This window comes from Sminthopsis crassicaudata, chromosome 6, assembly GCF_048593235.1.
Source record: "Sminthopsis crassicaudata isolate SCR6 chromosome 6, ASM4859323v1, whole genome shotgun sequence".
Classification (NCBI taxonomy): domain Eukaryota; kingdom Metazoa; phylum Chordata; class Mammalia; order Dasyuromorphia; family Dasyuridae; genus Sminthopsis; species Sminthopsis crassicaudata.
The window spans coordinates 155,729,602-155,745,272 of NC_133622.1; the positions used below are offsets into that span (position 1 = coordinate 155,729,602).

The 15,671-nt window shown below is 32.6% G+C and overlaps 1 protein-coding gene across 1 annotated transcript in view; it reads left to right on the top strand.

The window, feature by feature from the left end:
- Positions 1 to 15,671, top strand: part of PRKG2 (protein kinase cGMP-dependent 2) — a 107,658-nt gene that overhangs the window by 29,859 nt on the left and 62,128 nt on the right. Inside the window, exons 3-4 of the mRNA XM_074272729.1 lie at positions 8,091 to 8,257; positions 11,251 to 11,364. Of these exons, the coding sequence (XP_074128830.1) occupies positions 8,091 to 8,257; positions 11,251 to 11,364 (281 nt within the window). The remainder of the gene's footprint in view (positions 1 to 8,090; positions 8,258 to 11,250; positions 11,365 to 15,671) is intronic.

Below are 15,671 nucleotides of genomic sequence, written 5' to 3' on the forward strand. Positions count from 1 at the left end.
ATTTCTCTGACTTCTAGTATCCATTCCCTCTAAATACCTTATATCTATATTTTATCTCCATAAAGGCATTCTGTAAATTCCTATCATAGAATATAAGCTCTTTAAGGGTAAGGACTGTTTCATTTTTTATTTATATGTCCTTAGCACCTAAGAGCAGTTCTTGGCCATTAACATATGCTTGTTGAGTAATAGACTGATTATTGCCCTTCAAAGCTTTCCATTTAGGTATCCTACTCACAATTGCTTCCCCCCCCCCCCCTTATCCTCCAGTCAAATTTAACTTAATACTAGGTTTTAGGAAAGCAATTTAATTAAACTATAGCAAACCCTGAATTTCTATTAATCTGTGATTCATTTATTAATACAGGAAGTAAATTTTCTTTTCCCAAGGACTATGATAATATTTTGCTGTGTCCCCTCTGATGCTTTTTTATACCAAAAACAAGTATTATATGTCATGATATTATGCATATTTTACACTGTACTAAAAAATGTGAATAGTCCCTCTAATGACATGTAGATGGTATGGTATTCACAGGCAATGCCAACTGAGTGCAAACTCTAGCAAGTGCATTCAGTCTGGAAGTGCTTGAGACAGACAATATATCTGTGTTATTCACCTGAGGATCAGTCTAGCTAAGGGGAGGAAAATAGTCCGCCTTCCTTCCTTCTCTCTTCTCTCCTCCTTCCTCCTTCTCCTCCTCCCTTCCCCCTCCTCTGTTCCCCTTTCCTTCCTTCCTTCCTTCCTTCCTTCCTTCCTTCCTTCCTTCCCTTCCTTCCTTCCTTCCTTCCTTCCTTCCTTCCTTCCTTCCTTCCTTCCTTCCTTCCTTCCTTCCTTCCTTCCTTCTTCCTTCCTTCCTTCTTCCTTCCTTCCTTCCTTCCTTCCTTCCTTCCTTCCTTCCTTCCTTCCTTCCTTCCTTCCTTCTTCCTTCCTTCCTTCCTTCCTTCCTTCCTTCCTTCCTTCCTTCCTTCTTTCCTTCTTTCCTTCCTTCCTTTATTCTTTCCTTCCTTCTTTTCTGCATTCTGCTTTCCTTCCTTTCCTTTTTTTCCAAAATCTTTTTTCCTTTCCCTCTCCTTTTAACTAAATTGAAAATGTTATAGGTTTTTTTTACCTTGTTGCTCAGGCATAGAATTAATTACCTCGACCCCTTTTCTCCTTCCCCTTCTTATTCAGCTACCTACTCCTGTAGCTTCTGAGTATTAAAAACAGTAACAACAAAATATGCCCTGCAGATGGGCTTTTCTCACTGCTTCCATCATCTTGGGGGACCATCATCTGTTACTTTTCCTTTCTAATGAGTCTTAGAATTATTTTTTCTTTAGCAACAATTCTTTCATTTTTTTCTTTGTAAGTGAAAATTATTTTGCATAGTTATTGCTTAACCAGAAGCTTTTGTTTCTATTATGCCTCATCTGAAAGAACTTGCCCATCTTCTTTTCAGAAATCTTTATTGTTGTTGGCATTCACTTATTTCAATCATGTCCAAATCTTGGCTGTCATTCAACATGCGACCTAACCCTCCTAATTTTGTGTCACATAAAAAATTTGAAAAGAATAATCACTCTTCCCTTATCAAAGTTATTGTTAGAAATGTTAAACATTATTTCTGTGTCTCGTGACCGTCAAGATGCATTTTTTGGACCTTTCTCTAGTTCTTGGAGGAATAAAGAAATTAAGTACCAGATGAATAATTATCACTGATTACTCAGTAGACAAAGTAAGAGAGACAAGGTAAAATCTTTATGATTTAACCTTGTAGAACTCTGATTTTTAGATTTACCCCTTCCTAATCTGCTTCTGTGTTACATGGCAGGGGCAAAAACTGATTTTCCGGCTTATAGGATATGGTGAGAGACCCTCTGTGCTTCACATACACAAATAGCACACCTCATCACATATCAAAACTCAATGACTGATTAGTATAGAAGTTATGAATTCCCCTGTTTATTACATGAAATACTTCAGCTGTTCTTAGGAAGACTGATGACTGCCTTCTCTTGAGGGTTTATCATGGTGGTGACATAGTACAAACACTCAATGGGCTTTGTCCTATTGTATATCCTGAGCTCAAGTAATTCACTAGCTTTAGTCTTTCTCAGTAGTAGGTATTATAGACTTCTGCTACTACCCTGGCAACTTTTGCATTTTTAATTAGTACTAAACAATTTTGATTGTACTGCTTCAAGAGTTCTCTATATATATGCATACAAATATGTATATATATGTATATTATGTTCATATATATATGTGTGTGTATATATATATATATATATATGAGATATGGTAATAGTATGTCCCTTTCATTCCTACTGGTTTTCATCATTTCCCTTAAGAATGACCTTTTCTTTTTCCAGATGAATTTAATTATTATTTTATTTAGTCATATGAAGTAACTTTTTAAATATTTGATTGATGTGTCATAAAATTTGTAAATTAATTTAGGTAGTGTCACCATTTTTAGCATAATAATGCAGCCCAACTGTGAATAAATTAGAGCTTTCTAATTACTTACTTTTTTATTTCTTTAAAGAATATTTTGTGTACATAGTCATATAAGTCCTAAATGTATCTTGGTAGGATTAATATGTATTTTATCATTTTGTAGTTTTTTGAATGGAATTTCCCTTCTCTTCCCATTGGGTTTTGTTAGGATTATTCACAAAGAATATTGATATTTTGGTATTTATTGCATAATTTTTTACTTCACTGAAATGACTAATTATCATCTTTTTTTTTCATTGAATTCTAAATAAGTCATTGTAGGGAGCATGAGGTTATGGAAAGAATTCTGGTTTTGTAGACAGAGGGAGGACCTGGGTTCAAATCTCAATTCTGTCATCATTGTCTATATTATTCTGGACAAATTATTTTTATTTTACCTCTCTGTGATTCAGTTTTCTCATCTCTAAAATGAGGGGATTGAACTTTTGAGCTCTAAGTTAATATCTTTTTAAATTTATTTTTTATTCCCTTAATTTCTTTTTCCCATTTAGTTGCTAAAGTTAAGATTTCAGAATATATATGTGATAATATTCATCCCTCTATCATTGTTCAGAGTAGAAAAGCTTCCTGTTTTTCTTTCATATAAATAATATTAGCTCTTGGTGTATGTATTTGTACATAGATGTAGATATAGATATATATTTCCAAATTATGGAAAGGTCTATTATTGCTATACTTTTAAAGAGTTATTTTTTAAAAGAAAATGATTTTGTATATTTTGAAAAGCTATCTTTTTGGATTTGTATGGAATATAATTTTTGTCATAATTGTTATTAAGTATAATTTATTGTGTTTAAATTTTTTCTTAAGTTTTATAATCATCAGATCAACTTGGTTACTGTGAAAAATCGTTTGATTATATTATTGTAGCCTCTTTAATAAAGGCATAGGCTGTGTTTTCTTCACTATTGACCCTTGATGACAAGGGATGTAGAAACCAAAAATTAATTTGGAAACTGAACAGCTGGGTAAGAAGGAGCTCTCTGAGCACCTGAGGGATTGTATTTCTAGAAATAAATGGGAGACAGATTCCTCGTCAGAGGTAAAGTTTAATTAGTAAAGATTGATAAGAATGTATTTACCAGTTGTCTTACAAATCTAATCGAAAAAGTTTTTAAATGAAAAAAATAATTAGGGAGATAAGTGTCTATATGTTTAATTCTTTTTGGAAAGGTCATTTATGTCCATGCAAAGCACTAGAAGTAGGTAAATTAAAAATTTTCATGCCTTCTTAAAAGGTTCCCTGTTGTGTCTTGAATACAGGTTCCAGGAAAATAATAGGTCACTCTATTAATGCCTTTTTTTAATTTAAAATTTTATTTTTTTTAATTAAGAGGAATTTATTTTCTCCTTTCCCAACTCCTCATTTTTACAATGAAAAACAGAAAAAAGCTAAAGAAAAACCTTAGTAACAAAAGCACATAGTTTTAAGGCAAAACAATCCCCATATTGGACATGTTCAAAAGTTCGTATTTCATTGTGCATTTTATGTCCATCATCTTTCTGCTTCAAAAAGTCATTAGCATGTCTAAAGTTGTTACTTTTCAAAAGAATATTGTTAGATTCTATTTTCTTATCCATTCTACTAAACTTTTCTTTGGGTCAGCCCATTCACAATTAACTTTAATTGTATTTTTACCTCCATCCCATTCTCTTAAATATATTTTTTCTCTTTGCTCCTGCCCCTCCTTCTAATAAAGTAGAAAACGGTGATGAGAGGTGAGTGTCTGCAGCAGCTATGTTCTAGGCTTCATGCTATCAGCTTCCAGTTCCCCTGCATCTTTCTTTTCTTTCTCTCATCTAGACTGTAGTCACATATTCTGACCCACCATTTAAACTCCTTTCCATGATCCACTTATCAAGATTAGAGGTTTCTTTTGTATATAACTAATTTCTCTTTGAACATATCTTCCTTTTTATTCTGTCCTTTCCTCTTTCTTTGTTCTTCTTCTTTGTTGAGTTGAATGTATTTATATAACAAACTCTAAGTTCTATTTTTCTTTGACCAAGTCAGATCTAAGTAGAATTCAAATATAAATGTTTTCCTCACCCTTTCCTCCTCATTTGCATAATCTTCTACTTGAAAAAAATCTTCCCTTTTTTCTAGGCTCCCCTTTCTCTAATGTATTTCTTTTTTTTATATCTTTCTTTTTTTTTTCTTTTAAGATCATGCATTGATTAGAATTCAAAAGTTTTAAAAAGTTGTTAGTGTTTTTGATGTTATTGGTATATAATTTGCTATAATTCAGCTTACTTCAACCTGAATCAGTTTGTAAAAGCTTCCCAACTTGGAATCCTCCCTTCCATCACTTCATATGATACACTTGTATTCCATTATAGTCATATACTATAATTTGCTCGGGTGGGGCAGGTATATGGCTCCAGCATTTGATGTGGAATCAGGAAGACCTGAGTTCAAACGTGACATCAGACACTTAGCTATGTGACCTTAGTCAAGGGGCTTAACCTGTTTTGCTCTAATTCACTGGAGGAAGAAATAGCAAACCACTCAAGTATCTTTGCCAAGAAAACCCCATGGACACTATGATCTATGGGATCACAAAGAGTTAGACATGACAGAGCAATAAATAATTTGCTCAGCCATTTCCAGGTTAATGGTCTCACACTTGGTTTTCAGTTTATTGATACTGCAAAAAAAACCATTCTAAGTATATTTGTGCATATGGATCCTTTTTGATATCCTTGATTTAAGATTTAATGGTGGTATAATTTTTCAATTTTTTTATCTATCTATCTATCTATCTATCTATCTATCTATCATGCACAACTTAGTAACTTTTGGGTCATACCTCCATCAAAAGTGTCCCTTAAAATAAAATGTCCCTTTTCCAACATCTCCCATAACAATTTATCATTTTCCTTTTCTGTCAATTTGATCAGTCTGATAGATTTGAACTAGACTGTCAAAGCAACTTTAATTTATATTCTTATTAGTGACTGGAGCATTTAAAAAAATATACTATTGAAGTTTGAAGTTTGAAACTTCTGAAAACTGCCTCTTTATAGCCTTTGATAATTTATCAATTGGGAAAAGGATCTTGTTTTTTAAATTTTGAATCAGTTCTTTATACATTTTAAAAATGTGGCTTTTATCAGAGAAATTTTGCTCCAAAGATTTCCTCCCTCCCATTTCTTATTTACCTTTTGATCATAGTTATATTCCCCATGCCCACCAGTTTTTGTTTTTGTTTTTAATAAGGACTTCTCATTTCAGTAGCTGGAGTCCTCAATTTTTTAAACACCATGCAAATAGATTTGGTTTCTTTGTCTTTTCCCCTTTATTGAGATGGGCCTATTAAAATTCTCTATTTCTTGTTCTACTAATTTGAATATTTTATATTTTCTAAATATTCATTCCTTTCATTCAGGTTATTGTATTTAGTTTTGATTAATTAAAATATTTCAAATTAAATCTTTTTTAGTTTTTTTAGTTAATAAAAAAACTGGCTTCTCTCTCTTTCACCTTCTAAATTCTTTAGACTTATTTAATTGATAAAAAATTTTTAAATTCTTTTAAATAATCTCTTGTCTCGTGTTTAAAATTTGTGCCCTAAGACATTGTTTTGTTGCTATTGTTGAGGACTTTAAAAATAGATGTTTTGTGTTTTGAACATTCTTGTCTCAGTGTACTTTAATAGCACTTTATTATGGGAGTCTTTTAAAAAAAATTCTCCCAGCTTATTCATTAACTTCAGAATTCATATTGAGATGGTCTCTACACATTTCTGGAGGAATTGAGTAGGGTTATTTTCTTGTGAACTGATTGTTATCCCAGAACTGTATTATCCTAGGATATCACAGGATCTCATAGAATCTCATAGATAATTGGGGTTGGGGGCCTGCAAACTTTTCTTGCTCCGTAAGTGATCTTATTTCAGGCAAAGTCTGATCACTGCCTCCTTGTTCTTAGCTCTACAAGTTCCTGACTTCATTTGATCAGGAACACAGCAGTGAACTTGCCCCTAGTTGAAGTGCCAGGAGACTAATACTGAACTCAGCCACTACTATATAACTGGTTAGTCCACTATAAGCTTCTAACTAGGTTTGGGGCTGGAACTAAGACTCTGGTCTACTCCTGGAATCAGCCACTCAGCTCCTGCTTGCTGTTTGTGTTTTTCTTTACTAAGTGCACAAGCTAGGGAGGACCGTCTCTCTAGAATATCATCACTATATACACACCCCCTCTTTGAATCTATACTGATCTTGGATTGAGTAATGAGCACTAGAGCTTGATAGTTGGCACATATTTCTGCAATCTCCATGAGGCCAGACTCTGAGAGTCTGGGACTTCTTGTTGCTCAGGTTTACAGCATCGGTCATCTTTTATTCTCTGCCTTGGAATTCTCTGTGAGTTCATTCTATCTAGACCCCATCACCAGGTTCTGTAAACCATTGTGTCTCCCTTTGCCAACTAGGGCTAGAAAAATAACTCAATGTGATCTTTTTTCTTTTATTGCTATTTATTTCTATTTTCTTTTATTTTCCAACAGGAATCTTATTTGGTATATTTCCTAGGTCTCTGTTCAGGAATTATGGAGAAGAGCTTGTCTATGCATCCTTCTATTGTTTTATCATCTTGGGTCTACTCTCATTTCTTTTCTAATTCTTTTCTCATGAGGTCTCATTTCATTATTTTATAACATTTTTTTTAAAAGTTGTGGTTCTGTTTTTGGAATTTTACTTGTAGATATTGCTCTCTTCTGCTTTTGTATCTCGGATATTGCTGGCACCATAATTGCTATGAATGATGAAAGTCTTTGTTGTTGTTTTATTTAGTCATTCTTTCAGTCTTACTAACCTTTCTTTTTTCCTTCTTTTCTTTTCCTATCATGTGTATTGGGAGAAGTAATTAGGGATTTTAAAATTTTCTACTCTGAAGATCAAACCTTCATCTCTAGTGTTTAGAAGAATTTAGAAACACAAAATCTCAGGAAAAAGATGATCACAAGTGTCAATTAACAATATTTGCCTAAAAATAAAAATCATAAAAATGCATCCAAACTTTTTCAACAATCTTCCAAAAATTAAGTATACTATATTGGATTACTTGCTGTCTGGGGGAAGGGAGGGGAGAGAGAGAGGGAGAGAGAGAAATTTGGAACACAAGATTTTGCAAGGGTGAATGTTGAAAATTATCTTTGCATGTGTATTGAAAATTAAAAAAAGCTATTATCAAAATGAAATTAAGTATAGTAATTCTATGGAAGAAGTACTTTGTTGATTTTTGAAAAACTTTGGTGACATTAAATATAACTTTTGTGAAATTCCTCATCAGCAAAGCAGAATGCAATAGTGGAAAAAATTAGGAGGCTTGGGTTCAAATTTTGGCTCAATTATTCAGTACCTGTGACCTTGGGGAAGTCACTTAATCTGAACTTGCTGGGCCTTAGATTCCTTATGTTTAAAGTGAGGGTATTGGAATCCATACCCTCTGAAATCCCATAAGGTCTAATGCTATGGTCTTCTATATTGGCAGCCAAACAAAAAAAAATAAAATTAAAAATGATATGAAAGATGACTTTATTCTTTATTTCCTGCAAAGTAACATTTCTTTTTATAACACCAGTGACAAGAAGCTCATCACAGATGCCCTGAATAAAAACCAGTTTTTGAAGAGATTGGATCCTCAGCAGATCAAAGATATGGTGGAATGTATGTATGGAAGAAATTATCCACAAGGCAGTTATATTATTAAGCAAGGAGAACCTGGAAATCATATTTTTGTCTTGGCAGGTGAGTCTTTGAGTAATACTGGTCTTGATTCTTATAAACAGCAATTATGTTGTTGACAAATGCATTGTTGTATTTTAATATGTTCCAGAATTTTAAAATAAATTTCATTATTTTGACTGAGGTTAGCAATTTTTTTGGTGTTTAGTCCATTTCAGTTGTGTCTGGTGCTTTGTGACCCCATTTGGGGATTTCACAGCAAAGAAACTGAAGTGATTTGCCATTTCCTTCTCCAGTTCATTTTACAAATAAGGAAACTGAGGCAACCAATGTTAAGTGCTTTACTCAGGGTCACACAGCTAGTAAATGTTTGAGGCTAGATTTGTATTCATAAAGATGAATCTTCTTGATTTCATGATCTGGCATTCTATGCCACCTAGCTGCCTGGAGGTTAGAAAATAATAATTATTTATATATATATATAACTTGCATATATATATATAACTTGCATCCCATCTTAGAAATATCAGCAATGCTTATTTTCTTCTTATTTAAGGCAATTTGACTTGTAGTACTGCAGTTAATATTGAAATTCTTATGTTGACTTTCTTGGACTAAAATAAATCATTTTTAATATATTCCAAAGAAAATTATCAGTCTTTTGAATGAGAAGTTGAAACCAATCCATATGTATGAAATGTGGCAGGATTGGAGCACTTCAATCCTTTTATAAACCACTAAAATATTTTCCTTCCTGTCCCATAGTCCTTTGTAGAAGATTAGGAAGACAGTGAATACCACTGGATTTGAAAATAGAAGCTAAAAAGGAAGCAATTCCCAAATGAAGATGAATCATAATTATTTATTCCTGCCAAAGCTTGAAACTAGCCCCAGTTTGGACATTTGAGTACAAGGTATCAAAGTAGGCTACAAAATTGGAGTGAGGAAAGAACTATTTTAGGCTGTTGACTTTTATTTATGTTGTTCTCTAATTTGAGTAGTCTGATAAATGATTTAACTGGGCTTGGTCCTTGAGACTATAAGTCAAGGGTACAAGTTTTAGATGTAAACATGTGATAAGCATGCACAAACTTTTATACTATGTACATATATACACAAGCATGTATATATGCACACATGTTCCTATTTACATCTCATAGAAGACTGTGATTCAGTACTTTGATTATTTCAGCAGATAAGTTACTTAAGAATTGCTGTAAAAGCAATTCTTTTTGTTCATGGAATATCACTTTTCATGTCTCTTCAGGATTCCTTTTGGCTATTAGATTACTTGGAGGTTATAGTGAAAAGAGCCTTAAATTGTTGTGATTAGGAGATGGTGCTTCAATATATTGCCAGTGTGACCCTGAGCATATCACTTGGCCCTTTCATAGAACAATTGAGGCATTAGACAAAATGATCTCTAAGCCCTTTCTAATGTGAAATTCTATAAAGCATTGGAATGATTATCAGTACATTAGCAGTTTCATTATGGCTCCATTCTTAGGCACTAGTCATCTCATTTTACTATTCTGTTCTGCAGAACATTCTAACACTTTGTAATTCATTCTGCTTTGAAGTGACAATTTATAGTTTTTTTTTCCCAAAAGCTGCTTACTTATTAGAGTTATTCCAAAATGGAATAGTTTGAATTGTGAGATGATTAATTTTCATTGCTGGAGGTTTCTAAACAGAAACTATAGGTGATTACTCTTTGATCCTCATATGCCTAAATTCTAAAAAGAGGGTAATAATTATTACTATCTTCCTGTAACAGTTATTATGAGGAAAGTGCTTTTAACAGTGTAAATGTTCATTTCAATATTGCTTTTTTGATAGATGAGATCAGGTATAGGGAAATTTTTTAGAGTTACCAAAGGATTACTTAGTTTTATCTCACAAGCCCAATGAAAATATGGTATGGTGCAAAGTGCACCAGATTTGTAGCTGGAAGACCAGGGGATTAATACTACTATGCTACTTACTACCTGTATAACTTTGTCAATGATTCTTAATCTTTTGGTGCCCCAGTTTCTTTGCAATTAAATGAGGGAGTTGCAAGCCAAAGATCCTAAAGTTAGTACCCTCACTTTATATTTGGGATGGGGAATGAGCTATTTCACTGATTTGCCTTAAATCATGCAGCTAATAAGTGATAGGATTAAGGTTCATTTCCAGCTGACTTCCAATCAGATACACATTCTGATTACTGCAATCCAAAATCTCCTATAGGATGAGAAAGATGAAATTCAAGCAACATCCCATTCTTCAGAATGACCTGATGATTTTTGTTGTATAATGACTTTCAGATTAAATAAATACATTTTTTTGCTTAAAATACACAGGTCATGATGCAGAAGTCACTCACTTATAATGAATTAAGGAAAAAATGAAATTAAATATTTTTGAACCCAATAGAAGAAAGAGTGATATGTCATACATTACCCTTTCTTGGGTAAATTCTTGGGTTTATTTTGTTGTTGATGTTACTGTTTGTAGTGATTTGTTTATTGTTTAGCTTTTTCATACTGTCATGTGGTGGACTGTGTGAGACAACAATAATAGATAGCATTTATTCAATGATTTAAGATTTATGAAATACACTATAAATATTTCATTTTAGCTTTCCAACTACTCTAGGATACAGGTGTTTTTATTAATACTTTTTTTTTGATGATAAAACAGAGGCAGACAGGTTAAGTGATTTGTTCAAGGTTACAAGGCTGGTTAATGTCTGAAATAGGATTTGAACTCAGGTCTTACTGATTCCAGGTTCAGCACTCTATCCATAGCATTAAGAAAAGTCAAACAGCATATCAATTGATGTTTAAGCATTCACTATATGATTTTCAAAAGGAGATGATTTATTTATGCAGATTAGCAAAATCCTATTAATTTCTTTCATAAGCTAGAACATAAAGGGAGCTTTGCTATATAAAACTCTCTTTGTTATTTATTTTTATCTGTGTGTTTTTGATTCAGTTTCTCATTTAGTTTATGTAATTCAGCATGATTTTATTGTAATTATCTTCTAAAATTGCACTTGATAATTTTAGAGGGAAGAGTAGAGGTATTCCAAGGGAACAAGCTTCTATCATCAATCCCTATGTGGACAACATTTGGCGAACTAGCCATTTTATACAACTGCACAAGGACTGCTTCAGTAAAAGGTACATTTTTCATAATATTGAACAAATAAAAATGTTAAGTATATTAAAGTCACTATTCTCATAAAATGTGAAATGTTTATATGGTCTTTTCTTATCTAATTGTACACTGATATAGTTACATTGAAGTACATTGTGTAAGCCAGTGGTGCAATGCACTTTGAGAAAGTGAAATAGAGAAATTATTGATTCGTATAGGTGATTTAAATAAAATAGAATATTTTCCCTTGGATATCTGTATATTTAACATGAAAATGACTTTTTACTGCATTATTCTAATATTGGAGTAGATCTGTGACCTTATTAAAGTAGGTATTATGTATAACAATGCAGATTGTAGCCTGTCTGAGTTTGCCCATTTTGTGGAACTCATGTCAATGTTTTTCCATAACTTCATCCCAGGGGATTTGCCTTGAATTTTTCTTGACATTACAAGAATACTAATGGAGCACATAGTATACTTGTTGTCCCTTATTCTGACTATGTAATCAACCTTTCATTGATGAAACCTTTTCTTAGCCCATCAGCTAAAATTGGTCGCCTCCGATCTCTCATGACACTGTGATCACTCCAATACTCTGTTCATCCTATGACTTGTCTTATAATTTTTTTGTCTACATGTATTATCCCTCAATAATCTACATGACCTAGGGCAAGTCATTTAAAGTCCATTTTAAAGATGATCTAGATTTCTTTAAACTTTTTTTATGGTTTTCTTTGCTTTTCAAATACCTTGCACATAGTAGGCATCTAATTCATCTTTGTTGGTAAAATATTCTGCTCTTTAAAAAACATATAACAGAAAAGATGCAGCATTTCTTGATTTAAAAAAAAAAATTTAATTGATTTTTATAGCCATGTTCCTTCAGTTTTCATATGAATTCATTGCTTTTTTTTCTCATTTCGGTATTATAATTTCAGTTGGAAACAAACATTCACCTACTACTTCTTCACTTTTTTTATTTCCATCTTCATCTTTGCTCTACTCTTCTCTTTTCCATAAGGTTGGTTAGAATTCTTTCTTTCACAAAGAAAAACCTATGTATATTATCACAGGATGCCAGTCCCCAGAGTATCAGATGAAGAAGTACCATGGAAAAGTACCATTAGAAGTACCATAAAAATATAGACTCAACTTTAAAGAATCTTCATCTGAATGATACACTTTCAAGATTAGCTATAGACTAGTTTCCTTTCCTGGGGCAGCATTTATCTGAACTACTTCCCAATGGCTTAGAGAATCCAATATGATCTTAGAGAGTATAAGTCCTTATCACAGAGCCAATGCTAGAAATTCTGTGCTATAGGTGATCTCATAGGCTTAGTCTAACCTATTATCTGAAGAAGAAATCTCACTACATTATCCAAAACATGGGATCATACATACTTAAAGACTTAAAGTGAGATGGAGTTCAATGCCTTCAAAGACATCACATTCATTTTGTTGGAAAATTTTTTAAAAATTATTGCTTTTTTTCCCTTTTTAAACAGTATGGTTACATATCAATAACACTGTCCATAAAAAAAATCTTCTTTTGTTTAAAAACAAAGGAACATTATAGTAACCACATCTAATAATATATTATGTAACATTTTGCATTTGTATTGATTATCTCTTTCCCAAGAGGGAAATATATATATATAATATAAAATTGTTGGCCCTCTGGAGCCAGAATTGTTCTTTGCCTTTAATACAAATAAAATCTTTTGGTGTTATTTTCATTTGAATTATGATCTTGTATATGATTCTCTGGTTTCTCTGCATATTGTTCTCTTGCCTGTGATTTCTTTATTCTAAACAAGTTTATATGAATCTTCCTATATGTCCTCATATTTATCATTCTTTATTAATATCCTGTTTTATTAATTGTCCACAGTTTATTCAATAATTCCCTTTTTGGTGAATGTCAACTTTATTTCCAGGTTTTTTAAACTATAAAAAGGATTGCAGTGAATATGTTTGTATATATCTTTATTGTCCTTTGATCACTTATCTACTATGAAATAGGGCATGATCTTGTGTTGATTCCCTATTTTCCATAAAATCTCAGAATTTCACAGTTACAAAAAAAGATCAGTAGCAATGTACTCGACCTCTTACCTGAACAAGAATTTCCTTTGAGAAAATGTCAATAATGTTGCTTCATGTTACTGGAGTTATTTCAATGTTCTAGTAAATAAAGATATTTTAAAATCCTGGCAAATAATAATGATATTTAACTAGTTATTGTTTTTTTTTATTATTATTATTAACTAATATTTAAAGAATTGAAATGATTTGTTCATGGTAACATATTTAATAAATATATGAGGAAGAATTTGAATTTGGCTTTTCCTGATTACAAGTGCATCCACTCCATCATCTAACTTAGTGTTTTAGTGATCCTTGGAGTTTTGTTTCATCTGCACTTTGGATAACTATGTCATCTATGCTTTTTTCCCTCAGAAATAGAATCTTCTTCTTCTTTTTCTTCCTTCTTTCTTTTTCTTTTTCTTCTTCTCCCTTCTTTCTTCTTATTTTTTTCCTCTTCCTCTTTTTCTCCATTTCCCCTCCTGAAAAATTCTTTTGTTTTCGTGCATAGATGTTTTTAAGGTCTTAATTTTTACTGCAGGTTTCTTTCTTAAATTTTAGATCCCATGAAGCTATGTGAGTGATGTTCATCTAATGTCCACTATCCCTTCTTCCATGTTTACATATATGCTTCTTCTCATACATACCAATTATAATACTTTCCATCCCCTTCTTTCTCCTTTCTACACTGTATTCTTTTTCACTATTCCTATTTTTTAAAAGCTTACAATTTATAGAACAGAACCAGTATATTCCCAGAAATCCAGTTTTTCTTAGTTAATTTTCTCAAGATCCTTTGAAAGTATTGAGATTCCGAAAGGACACTTGTTTTTCTTTTCTTACATTATGGGACTTTTTATCATTTTGGCAGTCAGATAAAGTCTCTTGTCCTCTTAGAATAGTATTTTTAAGTGCATAAAATAAAACAACATAATTACAAAGAAAATAAATTATACTGAAATCAATTATAAAAATATTTTAAAAACACAGTGTTACTGTATTCCAGGTAGCAAACCCCTGCAATATGAAAGTTTTAGAACTACATCATCATATAGTCCTTTCCAGCTGTTCAAATAAATTCACTTTTCTAGGTTTCTCTTGAAGTGTTGTGTTTGCATTTCAGAGTTCCTACTCAGCTCTGGTATTTTCATCATAAATATTTGAAAGTCTTCTATTCCATTAAAGATGAATTTCTACCCTTGGAGGATTATACTCAGCTTTTCAGGGTAAGTTCTTCTTGTTTGTAAGTCCATACCTTCTGCCTTTTGGAATCTTGTATTAAGACCTGCTCAAGATGGCTTGGTTGAGCAGGAAATAGGCCACATACCTACTCCAACAAAACCCTGACGTTAGTCCTACACCAACTAATGATCAAGAAATCCAGGGAGCACCTCCATTAAGTAATTTCTTTCACCTCAGTAGCACAGAAAAACCAGGCTACAGGCTATTGGAAGGAGTGTTCTTCCAGCAAAATTATTGTCAAACAGCACAACCAGAGATGGATGTATATCACCTCCAATGCTCTAAGTCTGGAGGCAGCAAGAACAAAGGACTTCCCCTGAGAAAATCCTGGGATAAACAGGAAACTCAAGATAGGAAGCCTAGATGGTCTAGAGAGTAGTAGCAGGAAGTGGTCAAAACTAGTGTAAATATACCAGCTGACATGTCCCTAGTTCTCTGTTCAGAAAAACCAGAGAGAACCATAGATATCTAATTTTATGAACCTCCAAGGATCTAAAGTAGGAAGTGGAGTCAGTGTAATGCTGCAAGAGTCTCAGCACTAGGCCAAGCAGGACTGATCATTCCACTTAAACCTATAGCCAAAGCAGAGTCTGACACTGGAACCAAGCCCATTCTGGAACTAAAGCTGAAAAAAAAAATGAGGAAATCAAAGAAGAACACTGACCAGTATCAGACATTATTGCAGATATAAAGATCTCCTAACAGGAGAAAGTAACTCTGTAGCAACTGTAATTAAAGTCTCAAAAAATGAACTCTCCACAAGGACTACTGAATACTTACAAAAAATGAAGCAAAAACTGAAAAATTAAATATTTTGGAAGAAAGAATTTGAAGGGAAATAAATAACTCGGAATAGAAAATTGTAAAACTTACCCAACAATGGACTTCCTAAAATACAGATCATACTAAACAGAAATCAATGATTCCATGCAATCAAAAGGAATATTAGAACAAAATCAAAGGATTAAAAAATAGGAGAAAATACTAAGATAATTGA